This window comes from Vulpes vulpes, chromosome 1, assembly GCF_048418805.1.
Source record: "Vulpes vulpes isolate BD-2025 chromosome 1, VulVul3, whole genome shotgun sequence".
Taxonomy (NCBI): domain Eukaryota; kingdom Metazoa; phylum Chordata; class Mammalia; order Carnivora; family Canidae; genus Vulpes; species Vulpes vulpes.
The window spans coordinates 73558949-73577491 of NC_132780.1; the positions used below are offsets into that span (position 1 = coordinate 73558949).

At 48.7% G+C, this 18543-nt stretch overlaps 2 protein-coding genes across 5 annotated transcripts in view; one reads left to right on the forward strand and one right to left on the reverse strand.

The window, feature by feature from the left end:
* The window catches only part of EZR (ezrin), a 51168-nt gene extending 34693 nt beyond the window's left edge, over window positions 1-16475 (forward strand). For both annotated transcript variants that reach the window (XM_072766917.1, XM_026018702.2), the window contains 7 exons: window positions 6292-6388; window positions 11404-11567; window positions 11907-12037; window positions 12658-12818; window positions 13182-13274; window positions 14800-15051; window positions 15157-16475. In XM_072766917.1, coding sequence (XP_072623018.1) covers window positions 6292-6388; window positions 11404-11567; window positions 11907-12037; window positions 12658-12818; window positions 13182-13274; window positions 14800-15051; window positions 15157-15321 — 1063 coding nt within the window. In that variant the 3' untranslated portion in view covers window positions 15322-16475. The remainder of the gene's footprint in view (window positions 1-6291; window positions 6389-11403; window positions 11568-11906; window positions 12038-12657; window positions 12819-13181; window positions 13275-14799; window positions 15052-15156) is intronic.
* A 230-nt stretch (window positions 16476-16705) lies between these two features.
* The window catches only part of SYTL3 (synaptotagmin like 3), an 84650-nt gene continuing 82812 nt past the window's right edge, over window positions 16706-18543 (reverse strand). For all 3 annotated transcript variants that reach the window (XM_072766899.1, XM_072766908.1, XM_026018742.2), the window contains exons 16-17: window positions 18160-18365; window positions 16706-17038 (exon numbers count right to left, since the gene is read on the reverse strand). In XM_072766899.1, coding sequence (XP_072623000.1) covers window positions 16929-17038; window positions 18160-18365 — 316 coding nt within the window. In that variant the 3' untranslated portion in view covers window positions 16706-16928. The remainder of the gene's footprint in view (window positions 17039-18159; window positions 18366-18543) is intronic.

The window sequence follows — 18543 nt, forward strand, 5'->3', positions numbered from 1 at the left end:
GACCACCCAGGCAGCCCTCACTGTGCTGGTGGCTTAGAGGTTCTGCTCATCCAACCAAGGATAGTTACATTGCTATCAGAGGACCTTAAGATTCTGTAAACAGTGGCTTATGTACAGACAATTTAGCTAAATCCTCTGAACCTGCGAGAAGTATTTAATTGCCACATGTTTGTATGTGAGGGTTGAGTAAGGTCTGCAAGAGCAAGAGCAGTGGAGAGCAAGCCAGGCCTTGCTGGCTTCTCTTGCCCGTCCCTGTGGTTACAAACACTGCAAATGTGCCTATTTTCTGCCAGGCATCTAGATACAGAGAAAGGATTGTTCTCCTTCAGTGAGGGCAGGCTTTTTCCATGGTGGTTCCCTGTGCCTTTGAGTAATGCCTCTCCCACATTTCCTCTCATTGAACATCCCCTCAGATGGTAATGCTCTCAGACCACCACCAGAACCCTTGCTCTGGCCTTTCTGAAGGGTGGGCCACTCCTTGGTGACAGATGATGTCACATAAAGACTCTGCCTTCAGTCTTAGCCGCGTGTCTTCTTGCCAGAATCCAGGGTACAGATATCTTTCACTTGGGTGGGATGGGGCCCTGTGTCAGGCCTTCCTAGACCCTTCACCTAGTTCTAGAATTGGATGGAAGAAAATCACTCTCTGCTGGAAGTCATGGTTCCAGTTGGGAAAGACTGGTTACAGTACAGAGAATCATGGGAACTCCTCTGAGAACCTAGGAGTGAGTTATGGAGGACTCTTGCTTGGTTTGCTGCCTCCCCATGTGTGCTGGACCCAGTTGTAGACAAACATGAGTAGTTTTGGGAGACTCAAGAAACCAGTGTCTGGTCCTTCTGATGGCCCCGCAGTTGGAGGACGGTGGCTGGTCAGCAGGCGGTACCCATAGTGAGAATGCTGCAGTACCCTCGTGGGAAGAGATGTGGGAAACCACCTTTGTCTCTGAACTCATTTCTTGAATGACCAGATTTTGTAACAGCCATAGCCAGGGCTGTCCCAACAGGTTTTTCTAGCTGCAGGAAATAGCCATAGGCAGGAACTTGATGATGTCAGCTTATAACTACCTCTCCAGCCCACGTAAATTGCTAATTTTTTCCAAGTGCAAATTTGAGCAGTGTCATTCAGTCTCTTCCTGTTCTCCTCCCATTCCCCCCGTTTACCACTGAAACTGGTAGTCCTCTCAAAGGGGTCTTCTCCCCAAGAAAACAGTGGGGTGTTGGGCAATCCTCACTTCCTGCCTTCTCCTCCCTGCCCGTGAAGGCAGCCTCCTTTTCAGTTAGGAAGAAAGACCTAACCAGACATTTAATCAATAAGCAGGCCTAAGTTCTCCTTTTAAGCAAATATTGACAGCTTGGTTACCAGTGTGAACAGGAGGCTGACTCAAGCCTGAGGAATGCTGAGATGACTCTTAGCTGTGTTAAGTATTGGATCACTACCCTCAGCAGTAGAGCTAACAATGGACGATTTGGTGTTCGTGGAGCATTGCTCAAGTGAGAAATCAGATCTGTTGCGTATGTCAGTTGGGCGATAAAAGACTTAGTGCACCTGCAAATAAACAAATATACCTTTATTATTCTATTTTACAATTAAATATATCCTGGTTGGGAAATATCTCCTGAGGTCCCTTTTTACTGTATACATAATAACTAAGTTTGAGAGCATGTGGGCCTGAAAGCATTTGTCTTTTTCTTTCTATAAACCCATAGATGAGAGGAGGAAGTAATAGGCAGACCCCTTCCCTGAAAGACATAGTCAGCTTAGAAACAAAAAGTTCAGATCAGCTGTGTTAGGTGGCATCATCAGTCCAAAACCCAAACCTACAAAGACAAAACAGAAGCATGCGCCCCTGCTGCCAAGTTCTGCTGTCCTGCGAGAACACTCCTGCCGTCCTTGGGCCCACCCCTTCCACAGTCTTCCTGGTCCTCCCAGAGCAGGTACATCAGTGGGCCCTGTAAGGGAAAGAATGCTGGAGAGACTGCAGACAAGCTGGAGCCGAAACAAGGACCAGTGTCTCTTTCCTTTAAATTTCTCATGCAGAGTTGTAAATCACCTACTTTTGATTTATAGTTGTCTTATTAGCCTTACTACGTATGTAATAAGGCAGTTGTTAACAGTGGTTATTATAGTACAGTGTATATATTAGCATAGTATGTGTATAGCATGTGCGTACTGTAATATATATAGTACAACATAGTGAACTATATGATATATAGTTATTAATCTATACTTTAATATAATCTAATCATTTAAAATAGTTTCCACTTTCTCAAGTTATGCTCCTAGGCAGAATGTTAATTTCACCCTCTTCTCGTACGCATGTGACATCTCTGCCATAGTGGCAGTGGGTTGGTTACCTATCTAAGAGAGGAGAGGAAAAGGTAGTTCTTTTAATTTGTGTGAATTTTCTTTTATCAACTATACCAAGATCACGGTTGTCAGCTCCTTCTCTCCTTTCTGGTCTTTGGTACCCTAACTTGAACATGGAACAGAATTTTCAAAAAAGCCTAGTCTCTTACAGAGACTGTTACAGGGACTACAGTTATTTCACTGAAAGTAGCAATTTAAAAGTTCCCTCCAGACTGGCAGAGGAGAGTTTGGCTTCCATGTGCTTGGATGTGTGCAAGGGTGGGGAGAGGTGTGGTGCTGGTTATGCATGGCCGGCAGCAGGCACCCACTGGGGGTGCGCAGGCAGAGTCCCTTGACGTGCCTGCCCTGCAGAGGGGTGGGGGGCAGGCCTTGGATTGCCCCCAGCCAAGACTGAGTCGTCACTTTGCTTTCATTATAAAAATGGAGGCTAGCCTGCAGTGTGCTTCAGCCCATCCCACCACCCCAGACCTTTTCTAAACTTTTTAAATGAAAAATTTCAGACTACGAAATGGAGAGGATTTTTATCATCACTGCCCACATGCCTACAAAGATTCTATTCTTGGCATTTCACTACTTTTTTTTTGTCTTTGCCCAGCTGCATGCCACTACCCTCTGGCCCTCTCTTTTTCAGGCCTGTTTCAAAGTATATCACAGGCATCTGTGTACTGTCCCCAAAATGCATATTATTTACTAGAGCTCAATATATCTTTTGATGTAAAATTTAAGTACAGTGAAATGGACAATTCTTAAGCGACAGACACGTGCCTGTAAAATCTAAAATCCTGTCGAGATTGAAGAACATTATCATCAACCCCAGCATCATACTTTGAATTTAAATTTTTTTAGCCATTTATCCTTTCATTTTGAAACCATTTCAGACTTTAAAAATGTTCTAGAATGCCTAGATGTCCTTTGCCCAGCTTCCCCATGTGGTAGGTAGCATCTTAGAGAACCACAGTCCATGTATCAGTTGGGAAGGTAACATTAATACAACCCTCTTAACAATATACAGACCTGGGGCACCTTGGTGGTTCAGTGGTTGAGCGTCTGTCTTTGGCTCAGGTGGTGATCCTGGAGTCCTGGGATCCAGTTCTGAGTCGGGCTCTCCAAAGTGGGCCTGCTCCTCCCTCTATCTATGTCTCTGCCTCTCTATGTGTGTCCCTCATGAATAAATAATCCTAAAAAAATATCCAGACCCAGTTTCCATTTTAACTATTTGTCGCTGATGATCTTTTCCTGCCCCAGGATCCCGCCCAGACTCATACCTGGACTTAGACACCTCCTCCCCAGTCTGTCATGTACCTTGACCCTTTAGAAGGACATACCGGCCATTAACTCTCTAGGAGGTCCTTGAACTTGGTTGGATCTGTGTCATGTTTTCTCATGGTTAGATAGGAGTTTTGTGCTCGGGGCATGAATCCCATAGCAGTCTGCCATAGGCTCCTGGGGCCTCTCGTGAGGCAGCATGTTCTGTCAGAATATCTACTACTGCTGGTGGTGACTTTGGTTACTGGTCAAGGCACGATCTATGCCAGACTGCTCTGGAGTTACTATCCTTCCCATGTAGTCAATAAATCTATTTCAAGGAGACGCTCTGAAGCTGTGGAAATATTTCTATTTCTTCTACTTCATCTATTCTAGTATCCATTCAGGAGTTTTGCATGAAACAGTTGCTACTATGGTTTTTAAGAACCTGTTTTTTTTTTTAAAAAAAAAAAAAAAAAAAAGAACCTTTTTTTTTAAACTTTATTTCACACATACCTGTCTACTAAACACAGCCAGTTTCTCTTCATTTATTCAGTTATTTATATTAATATGGACTCATGGATATTTTATTCTATGGGTTATAATCTATTACTATTATTATTCTGTTGTTCAAATTGTTGAGATTTACCTTGTTGGATCCCTTTCAGGTTGGCTCCTGTGCCCTTTTCCTATGACCCCATTAGTTTTTGAGTGCTTCTTTACTTTCTGGTACCTGAAGATGTTTGAGGATCATCTTGCACTTTCCTTGCTCCAGCTCTGGAATCTGCAATTTCTCCAAAGAGTTCTGGACTTAAAAAAAAAAAAAAAAAATGAGTGGCCTCATCTCTGATCCTGCATTCATGCTTCTGAATGGCTATAAATTGCTATGAGTTTCCAGAGTCTTAAAAAGACAAACTTTACAGGCACTCCATGAAGCAGAGAGCTGGAGGCTATGGCGACAGGATGCCCAACCCTTGAAAGAAAGATGCCTGTCTAGCCTGAAGGTCCAGGTTTTCTAGGATCAGCAGTATTTTGAGAACACCATATAAAGCAAGGAGCCCAAGACTAGATATTTGTCTCCTGGGCGTTTTGAGAGTTGGGAATCTGGCTGCAGTGGTGACCACACAGCTGAGAAATGAGCAGCAAAGTGCTCCTGTGTTAGGGAGACAGGTGCCCTGAAGCAGCAGATAGATGCCTACCTGCTGTCACTCTGATAGCCATCCAACATAAGGATGCAAGTTAAAGTCAATAATGGGACTAGGTGGTATCCTGAGTTCTTTCCAGTGCTCAGAGGCCTGCAAACATAATGACCTCATTGATAAGTAGCAAAGCAAGCTCCTTGCATGTTTGGCTATGAAGCATGTTGGCCAGATTTGTCTCGGCAGTCATTGGTGATCCTGTAGGACAGAGCTATAAAAGGTGTGTGCCAAAAAGGATTGAGATTTAAAACCACAGCCTGACCAGTGCCCTGACATTATTCCTCCAGGTGTGCCTAACCACTATGTCCCAGAAGAGCCATCTGTGGGTCTTGGGTGTCCTTTCTTAGCCTTCCAAAGCCACCCCACCAACTTGACCTGGCTTAGGTTGTCATAGCAAGACCTATGTTGCCCACCACTTTTTAATTAAATATGTTAGTAGCTCATCAAGGACACCGAACAGTTGTAAAATATATGCCACCCAATATCAGAGCACCTAAGTATAGTAAGCAGATCTAACAGATGTGAAAGGGAAATAGACCAGGAGAGATAAGAGGAGGGGACTTCATTACCCTTCTTCCAGCAGTGGGCAGACATCCCAACAGAAAATGAGCATGGCAGTGCTGGACTGGAACCACACCAGGGGAGTTTCTATCCCCATCAGTGAGCAGCTCTTCTGACCGTAGCATAGAAAATCTAAGACATGGTCTTTGCCATCAAAAAGCTTACCTGCCTGGTCTTCAAAGACCAGTTCACATAGTCACAAGAGCCCTCAGGTCGAGGGGCAAGGGTGTTAGAGGAGGTTGAGCTGTTCCGAAGGCTGCAGGCTCGTGGTGGGGAGGGAGGAGCACCTCAGGCAAAGTGGGCTTGGGGGAGCCTAGGTGTCCGTCAGGATGCTGAGGCTGCAGGCTCGTGGTGGGGAGGGAATGAGCACCTCAGGCAAGGTGGGCTTGGGGGAGCCTAGGTGTCCGTCTGGATGCTGAGGCTGGACTAGAAGGTCTTAGATGCTAAGTTGAGGCCCCTGTGTTCCAGCCTATGGAACCTGGTGTTAGCAGTTGGGAAAAGGAGAATAGATTGCCTACAAGGCAGAGAGACCAATGACTAGAAGTAAGGTTCAGGTTCTAGGGATAAGAACCCGCTGAGCCTATGGGAGATGGCATGTGAGCTGTCACAGGGTGCAGGAGTGTGCTGTGTCAGGCATTGGAGACTTTGAGATTACTGGCTGGGGTGGACCAGGCCCAGGGAGATGCCCACAGTCGAGAAGACTGATTTAACCCGGAGCTTGTTGAGGTTTCCTAGAGCTTAGACCTGACCACACTCAGCACAGTTATATCATATGTCACAGTATATATCATGTACTATGCTTCCTGGGTTAGCTTTATATTGTCTCAACTTGAGGTTAAAAAAAAAATTAAGAATAGATTTGTGATGCAAGCATACGTCTAACTCTCCCCCTTCTTTTTTTTTTTTTTAAACCCTCAGGTTGACCCCAAAGATTGGCTTTCCATGGAGTGAAATCAGGAACATCTCTTTCAATGACAAAAAGTTTGTCATTAAGCCCATCGACAAGAAGGCACCCGTAAGTTTCTGTGGATTCCAGGAAAGAATTGCAGTTTTTCATTCTTACAGCCAAACATGTCTTCAGGATAACAAATTTCTCTCTAAGATAAGCACTTCCATGGGAGGAGTTGGGGTGGGGAACCTGCTAGCAGGTTATGTTGAAGGTCAAGGACCCCTTGGGCTGTGTGATTGAGCCTTGAAGTAGAGATACACGGGAACCCATGTGTCCTCAACAGCTAGCTGTGTCCCTTGGCTTTCAAGTGGTCTCCCTTCCTTGGGAAGAGAAGGGCAGTTCTGAGTCACTGACCTTTGCCAAATGATGAGCATCTCACAAAATGTTGCATTTTGGGGCTTGTGAAATGTTCCTGTTCCTGTGGAAAACCATCCTACCTCAGAGGGTGTTCCCGGGGTGTGGGAACCCACCCTGTACCTCCCTGAACACCAGCTGTGGCACAGACAGGATTGCTACAAGCCTCGGGCCAGCATTGATTTTCAGAATGGTCTCTGCAGCTTACCTGAGTTAGGAAAAGTCAGACCTGTGTCCAGGCATCACCGGTCCCCATGGTCCCTCGCTGCCTCACCTTTTCCTATGTTAATGGGCATCTCTGCTTTTTTCTGACCCCCTTCTGGGCCCTCTGGCACTCTTTCCGCTGATGCTTTCTCGTTGGTACTAATGAGGAAAGTGACTTCTCATAAAGATGAGGCTGGTGGGGCAGTCCTCTAGGGAGGAGGACTTCGCTAGGAAAGGGACTTCAATTTCTGGAATTTGAAGAATATTGACTGTGAACTAGGAACTGCAAAGACTGATGTGTTACAGAAATTCATTTCTGTTCTATTGCTGATTCAGCTAACATTTAAATTTTCAACTGTTTGCTCAGAAAATTTGAGACATATGTACAAACATACTGTAGTGTGATGAAATGGGTGAGGATTTTGTTTTCTAATCAGAAATCTGATTTTTTAAAAAAAATTCTTTTTCCTTAGAGCCTGCTCTGGTTTTCACCAGAATTATAGATTGGAAGGAACTTTGTGTCTTGGTTACGGTGTAGGGCTTAGGCCAGCATAGGCTGTGGTCCAGCCCGGGCCTGAGCCTTCTGGGACTGAGGCCCCCACAGGGCGGTGGGTAACCCACGTGGAAGAGCAAGTGGCATTATTATCCAGCGGCTCCTCCCCACAGATCGGTTAGTTCAGGATAAGTGAAAATCAGAGGTCTTAGCACTCATCTCAAGATTATTTTCTCCTTTATTGAAATCGTTTCCTGCTGTTTGTAAATTCTTGACTCCTACTCCGTGGGTAGTTGCCCAGTTATTTAAAAGCAGCATTTAGTACAGACTCTCAAGCTCCATGGAAACAGACCACATTAACAGTCAGCCCCACAGCCCGGGGGTCACAGTGTGCCCATGTTAACGTGGGCTGTGAGATGAGGGCAGTCAGGAGAGCAAGATTCTGAAGGCCTTGGCTAGGCTGTCATCTCCTCATAGGGTGGTGCTGAGTTTTCAGAACTGGCTTTAGACCTGTGACTGTCATAATCAGCAAGACTGGATTGGACTGGACTATTGAAGGATTAGGTTGTGTGTGCTGGCATAAATTTAGCTTTTGAAAAGCTGCAGAATATTTCTTAATCTTAAAATTCTAAGCAAAAGCAATTGTAGTGCTTCTGGGTGAATTAGTTGAGCATACATTTATTATATACTAGTTTTACATGGAACCACAGATTAAAGAGAAAATCAGAAGAGAGAAGCATTTGTTACATACTGTGAGTCAGGCTCTTTCCTAGGACTATGTACACAGTGTGAACTAGAAGTCTCAAGTTGGGAAGGGAAAGGGGAAAAAGAAGAGGAACCTCTGTGAGGTTCCCGCTCTCAGAGTCCACATGATAGTGGAAGATATGTGTGAACACTCGGTACACCTGTAGTTAGTAACAGGTCAGGATGAAGAGATGAGAGGTGGGGCCACTGTGGCCAGTTCAGATGGTTGGAACGAGAAGGCCTAACCAAGGAGGCAGAGGTTGTCAGACTCCTGTGATGGCTGTGGGGGTTTCGCAGGAGGAGCTGGTTGGAGGGAGGGAGTTCCTGCTCCCCTGTGCGCCTCGCCAGCCTTGCTCTGCTCCTTCCTTCCTCTACAGCATTGCCCAGCTTCAGGCTTTGCTCTTGGGGCAACAGAAAATCACATTTCCAAGTTTAAACTTTCCTCAGAAGATACACAAGGAAACTCCAGAGGTCCAGGTTGGCTCACTAGTGAGGCAGGCTTGGGGAGGGCACCCCTGACCCTGGGTAGTTTCCATGGCAAGCTCACAAATGAACCATTGTCCTGTCATGTTCTCGATGACCAGGCATTTCCCATGTAAAAGCCAGCTTCTCCTCCTGCCAGCTTGGATACTGTGGGGATGGGACCTGTAACACCGGGAATGCTCAAAGGCTGCTCAAAGGCTGCCGCACAGTCCTGTGTGGGGTTAAAACCAGCTCCTTCAGAAAAGAGCCTTTTGTTCCTATGGCCTCATGGAAGAGAGAAAAGGCCCTTGGGCAACTAGCTACCTGTTGAACGGCTTATGAAAACTATTTGCCTGGGAGCAGCTTTGCCCTCAGCTGTGGGGAGCCCTGAGGTGGGGCCTGGTGGGGGCCGTCCTAGAGTCTCTTGAGGCGCCTTGTTTGACAACTTCATGGCTGCTTTTAGATCTCCTTTTCTCTTGTATTAGGGACTTGGGTTCATTTCCTTGAGCTTTAGAGTTTCAGTTTTTAGGAAGTCTGTTCTCTGCCAGAGTTTAGAAAGCCTGCCCCAGATCTCATTGCTGTTGTGGTTTTGCATTAGGAAGCATGGGCTAGGTCCTTGCATTTGGAAAACATTGAATAAATATTGGTTTCAGTTTTTCTTTTTAAGTTGCAGTCAGAAAGCCTCATTCAAAGGCAGCACAGGAAATTTCCTCTGCTCCTACCTCTTCCTCTTCTGTCCCCAGCTTGGGACAGGGCTTGTCTTGGGACCACTGGCTGCAGTGGTGTCACTTGCAGTTTCTGCCCTTTGATGTTTCTTAAACTGACCTTGTTCTAAGGAGAAGTTGGTGCTCAACAGAGTTCCTTTGCAATGCTTAGGAACCACAGTCAATACCTACTTGGGTAGCATGCCTGTGTGGCCATAACAATTGTTTTTTCTCTTGTGTAATAGAGATGGTGTTTCTCCCAGCTCCGCAGACACTCCCTGGGAAACCCGATGACTTAATAAGTGTGCGAAAGCTCCACCCAGGAATTCCGTGGGCTTTGGGTTCGACAGTGCTGTCTTTCCAGCATTTCTGGAACTGATGAAAATACTGAGAAGCTACATAGGGCTTTCTGGGGCGTGTCGATTAGCTCACTGGCATGTCCTTCTGGTTTCAGAAGTCACTGTAGAACACATCACACTGTTTCTTTGTTTGAGCCATCCTCCCCCTGTAACAGAGGTCAGAATCTAAATGCTAGAAGTCTCAAGTTGGGAAGGGAAAGGGGAAAAAGAAGAGGAAGCAGACTGGTATGGGTTTTTTTTTTTAAGATTTTATTTATTTATTCAAGAGAGGGAGAGGGAGAAGGGCCCCATACTGGGAGCCCGACAGAGAGAGAGAGAGAGAGAGAGGGGAGGGAGAAGCAGGCCCCATGCAGGGAGCCCTATGTGGGACTTGATCCCGGGTCTCCAGGATCAGGCCCCGGGCTAAACCACCCGGGCTGGGCTGCCCCCAGACTGGTGTTTTAAAATAACAAAAGTTTCTAAGCCCTCTCTCCCCACCCATTCCCTACATTAATGGCAGCAGTAGCAAGAGCTAGGAGGCAAGGTTGTGTGTCGTCCTTGCCCCCACACTACAGACTTCTGCACTCCTAGTCATAATGTTTTTGGGTGCCTTTGTCTCTTCTGTTCCAGAAAGCTCTTAAACTAGCAGTTTCATAAAACAGCCAACAATCCGTGAGTGAGTCTCTGTGTTCCAGGCAACTCCTGTCCTGACAGACAGTATCTGAGTTAATCCTCTCAACAGTCCTGTTAGATTACTGTTCTCCCCACTGTGCAGCTTACGGTGTTCAGACTCAGGAAGTGACTCACTCAAGGTCACAGGCTCAGACATGGCAGTGCTGTGTAATCTCTAGCACACAGTAAATATAGGGTATTAGTTGGGTCCCAGGGATACAGACTAACAAACGCAGCCTTGCTGTCAAGATTGCTGCCCATTCAGTGGAAGATAGAGACCAAAACAAGTCAAGGAAAGTGCTGGCACCCCCATCGAGTGCAGGGGGCATAGGAGGTGTGCCAGTTACCCACGGGAGAAGGAGAGGTCATGAAGACAGGAGACGATGCCTTAATGCTGCCTTCTGAAGTGCCGGGGTCCTTGGGTCTGTGAGGTTGGACATGACATCCCAAGTAGCAGGGCTGCTTTAAGCAAATAGGTTTGCGGGCATAAAGTGCAATTTAGGTGAACAAGGGGTAGGCTGGGGCTGCCGGGCCAGAAGCTCTGGATGCACACGTGCCTGGCCATGGTGTTTGTACCTGGTCCTGGAGCTAAACAGGCTGGTGTCAGGCGTCCAGTAGTGACTCAGTAGATGCACTAGTAGCCGTGTGGGAGGCAAAGTTTGAGGTAGAGGAGACCAGAAGCTCAAATAGAAGTTGCTGCACCCCAGGCAAGACCAGGGGGCAGTGGTTCTAGGGCTGGGTGGGGCCGGAGGGCATCAGCTTGAAGACCAGGCAATCTCTGGGCCTCAGTACTGGGGGTTTCTCAAGGCTGCAAGACCTCTTGACCTGGAGAGGCTTTGCAGTCCAGCCAGAGGTTCCTGTGCCCGTGTGCATGCACACCCACAAAGATATGCAGTTGCTCTGTCCCAGGGAATCCAAATCCCATGGCAGCAGGAACTTTCTGACTGGTCACCTGGAGTGCATGACTTCTCGAGGTCTCTTTCTGACCCCATACTGTTTCGTTTGTTCTTTTGGAGAAGGTTGTCTAGAGGTTTGTGAAGTTGGTTTGGAAGAAGAAAGCCAAAGGAAGGAGTTCCTCCTCCTTATAGTCCATCCTGTTCTATTCTGTAGGACTTCGTGTTCTATGCCCCCCGCCTTCGAATTAACAAGCGGATCCTGCAGCTCTGCATGGGGAATCACGAGCTGTACATGCGCCGCAGGAAGCCCGACACCATTGAGGTACAGCAGATGAAGGCCCAGGCCCGAGAGGAGAAGCACCAGAAGCAGCTGGAGCGGTGAGCAGGGTGGAGGCCAGCAGGACGGGGTGGTGTTCTTCCAGAACGGGCAGCCTCATAGGGCCCGCACCGTTCCCCAGGGGAGGAGCCAGGGTGACATCACCTAGCAAACACAACGGAGCTTCGGGGGGGGGGGGGTGATGGCCTTTGGAAGTTACCACGTGGGTCCCAAGGATCAGCCCAGGAGGGATGTGCTCAGTGTTGACGCTGCCACCTCCTAAGTCGGTACCATCCAGAGGATGGGCCTGGGGCCTGGACTGGGCACTGGTGATGTGTGTTGACATGGCAATTGCCTGCCAGCACCTAGACATTGCTGTGTTGTCCCTCACCCTGTAACAGGCAGCAGCTGGAAACTGAGAAAAAGAGGCGAGAAACCGTCGAGAGAGAGAAGGAGCAGATGATGCGGGAGAAGGAGGAGCTGATGCTCAGGCTGCAGGACTATGAGGAGAAAACCAAGAAAGCAGAGAAAGGTGGGTTTGTGCCCAGTGGTTGTGTTCGCAGGGGTGCATTCCACAGCAAGGGGCAGATGGACCGTCAGCTTGCCCACAGCCAGGAACTTTGCAGGTTAAAACAAGACCCACAGCAGAGACTCGTGGCTGAGAGAACACGATTATGGGTCTTTGTCTTAAAGATAATCCTGTACTTTTGATGCTGTGCTTTTATGCACATTATCTTTTTTTTTATTTTCCCTTACTCCTTTGAGGCTAATACTGAGTCCTCCCCATTTTCCTGATGACAATGTTAAGGGCTAGCAGGTAAAGTAATTTGCCCCAGGTCACGTGGCTAGTGAGTGCCCAAACCATGGTACATTGCCCCATCTTACAAACCAAAAACTTGGCGAGTGGTGCAGTTTCTGCGTGTCCGCCAACACCAAGCAAGGGATCGACGAGTTCAAGGCCCTGTAAGGCTGGGGCGTTGCTGTCAGGCTCTGGAGCCAGTGTGGGTAGTTGTGTAAATCTAGGGGACCCCCCCTCCTCCCCATCGTGTTCCAGGTCCTTTAACAAGACCGTAGTTGTTTCATTGGGAATGTTCTGGCACTGGGATCAATGGGTTCTTCCATGGTTTCTTTTTCCCCTTGTGTTCTCTCCAGAACTGTCAGACCAGATTCAGAGAGCCCTGCAGCTGGAGGAGGAGAGGAAGCGTGCCCAGGAGGAGGCAGAGCGTCTGGAGGCTGACCGCGTGGCCGCCCTGCGGGCCAAGGAGGAGCTGGAGAGGCAGGCAGCAGATCAGATAAAGAGCCAGGAGCAGCTGGTAGGAGCTCCCTGAGTTTCATGATGCTGAATTATGGAGAGGCTGCCTCTCGGGATGCAGAAGTGACACCTGCCTTATGATTGTGTCTGGGGCTGTAAAACGATCTGCTTGAGAGAGTAAAGCCTGGTGGGAGGGGCTGTGCCGCTGTTTGGGCCTCCGTGGCCCTGTTGCAGGCGTCTGGGGAGCTGGACGTGGTGGTCTGGGTGAGGCATGGCCTTGAGGACACGGTGGGCAGCAGGGGGCACTGCCGGCTGGGGAGGAGGGGGGGAACGAGGCCAGTCACCAAACTGTGTGGCTGTCCATTTGCAAAAGGGCTCTCCCAAAAGGCCCCAGAAATAATTTGAGCTTCGTGTCCTTCACTAGGCCGCAGAACTAGCAGAGTACACAGCCAAGATCGCCCTCTTGGAGGAGGCGCGGCGGCGCAAGGAGGACGAGGTTGAGGAGTGGCAGCACCGGGTGAGTCTGAAGGCCAGAGTCCTTGTGGGGGCACGCAGCCAGAAGGCGGCCAGGGCCAGGCTGTTGGGATGTTTGGCGATGCTTTACCAGTCCCAGTCGGGCTTCTTAGGCCAGAATCCCCATAGGAATGGGCTTGCTCTGTGCGCTGGGGAGGCCGCTGTTGGATTAGCACGGAACAAGGAGCCTCTTGTTCCACCCCTCTGCTCTGGCCATCTCAAACTGTTCAGCCCCATCAGGCAGCCCCCATCAGGACTAGCTCTAAATCTGGTCATGTGGGTGCCCCTAGCAACAAGCCACAGGGCCTGAAACTAGACCTCCTGCCTCTCCTGACCACTGGTGCATACGCCATGTCACCATGGAAAGATTTGGACTTGGAGGTCCCAAAACAGGGCAAGGGTCGCAGCTCTGCCCTTACACAGTGTGTGATGGGGCACGTGGCCTGACCTCTCCACGCCTCCGTTTCCTTACTGCAGATAGGGAGTAATAGCCAGCCTGTAAGGTTGCTCCGAGGACCACCCCGCAGAGAGGTTTAATAAATTGCAGCTGTAATAGGAAGAACCACATTCCACTGCAGTGTCCAGAGAGCCTGCCTCTCCAGCTGAGCCCCCCATGCCTGCCGGGAAAAATGGTCCCCTGGGGAGCTTTGGATATATTCAGTGTAGACATCTACCAAGCTGTGGCAGCCGCCTGCCCCACCCCACTGTCCTTACCTGTGCTTCCCCATCTGTAGTGGCTCCTTCTGGGGACACCTGGTTCCTCCCTCACATCTCCTCTTAAGCTCCATCCCCCCACCCCACCCCCATGCAAGTTGGATCCTTAGGTTTTCAGAGAAAGTGTTCATTATAAAGTATGGAGTGAGAAAAAGCTGGTTGCAGAAGAGGTTCAAACTACTCACCTCCAGGGATGGAGTGGTAATGAGGTGGGCATGATTGGGGATGTGTACCTAGGAGAGGTTACTGGAAGATTTAGGGGTAACAGCAGGTAGGAGGGTGCTTGAGCACAGTGCCCACAGGCAGTGAGGAGCATCATAAATAGTGGCCACACAAGGGAAGAGGATAAAACTGCACTCTGCAATGTGATGGTGGCATTTTCTAGTGGCTGGAAGATTTTGGTTTGTTTCAAAATTAATACAATGAATATATATTAGAATTTGAGACAGAAAGAAAGAAATTCTGGTTCTTAAAAAAAAAAAAAATTCAAGCCTGGCATGAGTTTTTCTCTTGGTGCCATGGGCAAGATTGAGAACCACTCCCAGGATCCAGAGCCCCAGACTTGGAAGAGGCTGGGCAGGCCCTGCACGGGGATGCTTGTCCCCAACCATGCTCTCCCCCGTCTTCCGTCCCCACCACTGGCCTCCGCTCTGGGCTGTTTGGACCCTAGCACCCAGCCCACCAGGGGAGGTGAGAGGAGTGGTGAGAGAAGGTGCAGAAGCCTTCATTTACAGAAAAGGGGATTCTTCCAAAAACGGTTTATGCGCTCTGCTCTGTGTGACAAGTTGTCACCTCTGTACTGGTTGCTTTCCAAGGCCAAGGAAGCCCAGGATGACCTGGTAAAAACCAAGGAGGAGCTGCACCTGGTGATGACTGCCCCTCCACCCCCACCGCCCCCGGTCTATGAGCCAGTGAGCTACCACGTGCAGGACAACCTACAGGAGGAGGGCACGGAGTACACGGGCTACAGCGCTGAGCTGTCCAGCGAGGGCATCCTGGATGACCGCAACGAGGAGAAGCGGATCACCGAGGCTGAGAAGAATGAGCGGGTGCAGCGGCAGCTGATGGTGAGGGGGCAGTGGGGGTGTAGACAGGGTGGGGTGGGGGGAAACCATTTACCCCAGCTCCCGCTGCTCCTGGGTCCCCCTGAACTGTGCCACCTCCGCTTGCAGACCCTGACCAGTGAGCTGTCCCAGGCCAGAGATGAGAACAAGAGGACCCACAATGACATCATCCACAATGAGAATATGAGGCAAGGTCGGGACAAGTACAAGACGCTGCGGCAGATCCGTCAGGGCAACACCAAGCAGCGGATCGACGAGTTCGAGGCCCTGTAAGGCCAGGGTGCAGGGGCTCGCTGTCAGGCTCTGGAGCCGGTGTGGGTAGTTTTGTAAATCTAGGGAACCCCCCCTCCTCCCCTGTCATGTTCCAGGTCCTTTAACAAGACAGTAGTTGTTTCAGTGGGAATGTTCTGGCGCTGGGATCAATGGGCGCTTCCATGGTTTCTTTTTCCCAATTGTATCATAGTGCCAAACAGGCCTGATTTTATTATCACTTGTCAATCACTTCCTGTTCTGTGCTTGCAGCAGGACGGACCGAAGTAGGGAAGATGCTGTCAAGTCTGAGTTAACAAACCCCATGCTGACATGTGTGATGCGAGATATGCAGTGTGTTTAAACCACACCGTGGTTTAGACTCCGTGCCATACTTCTTTGTTTGGAATTAGCTCAAATTGATTTTTTTGATTTCTAGGAAGAATTCCTTTGTATATTTGTTTTTTGAGAGGTGAAAATTTTGAAAACAGACTCTAAAGCACTCACACCTCACACACATGCACACGCGGTGATTTTTCTTGTGTTCCTTTGTACACGGAGGACACTCCAGCCTTGGACAAACTTGTTGGCTTTTTGGGTTTTTTGTTCATTTGCTTAACAGAGGGCTACATTGTTGGACTCACACCTAATTAATGATCAGCTGTAGAGAATAGTATTTATATATGTGACAATATGGGTTTGTAACATTAGTTTAAAAAAGGGAAAGTTTCATTCTGTATATTTTGTTACCTTTTACAGAATAAAAGAATTACATATTAAAAACCATGTAACCATGGCACTTGATCTGATGTGACCTGAAGTGGTAATGAGGGGGATTAACTGCTGTAATCACATCTGTAAAAATGACTTGTCTTTGAGTGTTCTGTGTGCATGTAATTGTGCACATTTCAGTTTCCTATCTGAGCTTATTTGCAAAATATACACATGCTGTGTGGATAATTCAGACTCCAGCTATGAAGGGACTCTTCCAACCTGGTCTTGTCTCCACAAGAAGAACCCATTCTGACCTAGCCAGTTGTCTCCCTCATCCCTGCGAACCTGCTGAAATGTCAGCTCTCACTCACTCGGCTCACTTCATGCTCGGCTGTGTCCTCTTCCTTTTTGGGTAAGAGCTGTGTTCAGATGAACATTTGAGAAATAAAAGATGTGCAAGGCAAGAGGTGGCAGTGGGTGTGTCCTTGCGTATTGGGGCCGGAGGGCCCCTCCTCTGACTCTCTCTATACAGCCCGGGGGTGGGGAGGGCAGTGCTCCGTGGGATCCTGGGTGCTGACCAACCCAAAATGGGAGTCCCTCCAGCAAGCAGAACAAGAGGGACCGAATACCTACCAGTAGTTATTCAAATGCATAGAACAAGGCCATAATTTTCACTATTTGGTAAGCACAGGAGGACAGAGGTAACAAACCTTTATTCAAAGCACAGAAACCAGACAGTCTTATTTATGTAACATCAGCAAGTGCTGTGTTGAACATAAATACAGACAGGGCTATGGAAGAGGGTCAGAGCCAGAGCTGCAGACAGTGAGTGTCCATGCTCCACAGGGCCTGTGCCAGCCATGTGTCCACGCCCATGCCTTCAGCCAACCTTCCTGCTGCAGACCGGAACTCTGGCTTCAGTGCAGGACGAGTGTCATGTCTGTCCACAGATTGGGGCTAGAAAGAACTTTCTGCCACTGGAGCTCGGACTGTGAGCATATGTCCCTGCCACCAGCTACGTTTTTCTCTGTGATGGGAGTGAAGTGACAAATTAGTGTGATGTGCGGGCCACCTTACCCACCGTCTTCTTTTTAAAATGACCAACTGTTTAAAAGTGTTTTTAACCTCGACTTAGGACTATTCGAAAATGCCAACCACTGATGAGGATGAGCAAGACCTTCCACCCCAACGCCATGCTCAGAACAGTACACAGCAGGCATTCATTCCTAAATACTGTGTAGCCTCAAGAGTCCAAAGCTGCTGCCTTTCATATAGTTTGAAAGGAGAAGACCTATTTTGTGGGTTGGCTCTTAAAGGGGACTGGATGATCTTAACACATTACAGTGGCTATGGATTGGTGGGGTGGTCGGAGACCTGGGGCCAGGTTTGCAGACAAATCCATTATAGAAAGGGGGGTTGTGTTGTGCCTTGGACAGTATTTCTTCTATTTGAGAATGAAGGGAGGGCAGAGGGAGAGGGCAACAAGCAGACTCCCTGCTGAGCAGAGAGCCTGACCTCATGACCTGAGCTAAAATTAAGAGTTGGACGCTCAAGCACATGAGCCCTCCCAGGTGCCCCTGGACATTGTTCTCACAGAGGTTCTCACAGTTGGAGGCCCTGGAGATGTGTGTGGGTCTTTCTGGTTAGCACAGTGTTTGAGGGGCACCCCTAGTGGGCAGGCCCTCCCCACAGAAGGCTGTCCCCCCACACAAGGCCAGCAGCACCCAGTTGAGCAGTGCTGAAAAGGCAGTGTCCCTCTGTCCCACTCTTACTGAAATACTTCCTGAATTGCCATGTGTTTGGATTAAGAAGCTATTTTCCTTTAAGAAATTAATCCTTTTATGATTGACACCAGAAACAAAAGCAAATACTGTACCTGGCCCATTCTGAGGCCTGTAGTTTGTGTTTCTTTAGCAGATCTAAATCTGATCTAAATTGTTTAAATATTTGGCTGTATTACTGCTCAATTGTAGAGCAAGAGCTAGATGTGGCAATCTCCATTTACGGCAAGTTAGGCCATTTCCACGCCAGTTAAATCACCAGCCGTCACGGAAGCCTTATTAAGTCCTTTCTGTGTCCACCACCACGAAAGATACTTGTGAAGTATAAACCATTGCTACAAGGGCCCACGAAGTATCTCAGACTTACTAGAACCCAGCCTGGCTTCCCCCAGCAGGCGGTCGCTCACACCAAAGATGGCCTGGTCCCAGACGGTTAATTCCAGGCTTGACTGTCTCAGCTGGGAAGGGCTCACACCATTGAACACGAAGGAGTGCTGCCACCGGGGACAAGCCTGCTTCTTCGCCACTGGGGACTTTAGCTTCAGTTTGTGTTGGTCTGGCAGAGTGAGACAGCTGCAGGAAGGAGACAGACCACAGTCTTCGAGTGCCCAGCCCGGCACCCTCCCCTGGCGGCGCTTGCCATCGGTGAGACCCAGGGCTAGAAAAATCCCAAGCCAGGAGGGAGAATGCAAATCGCCAGTTTGGCCATGTGACCTCTCGCAAGGATGTTTCAGATTTAGGGCTAAATTCT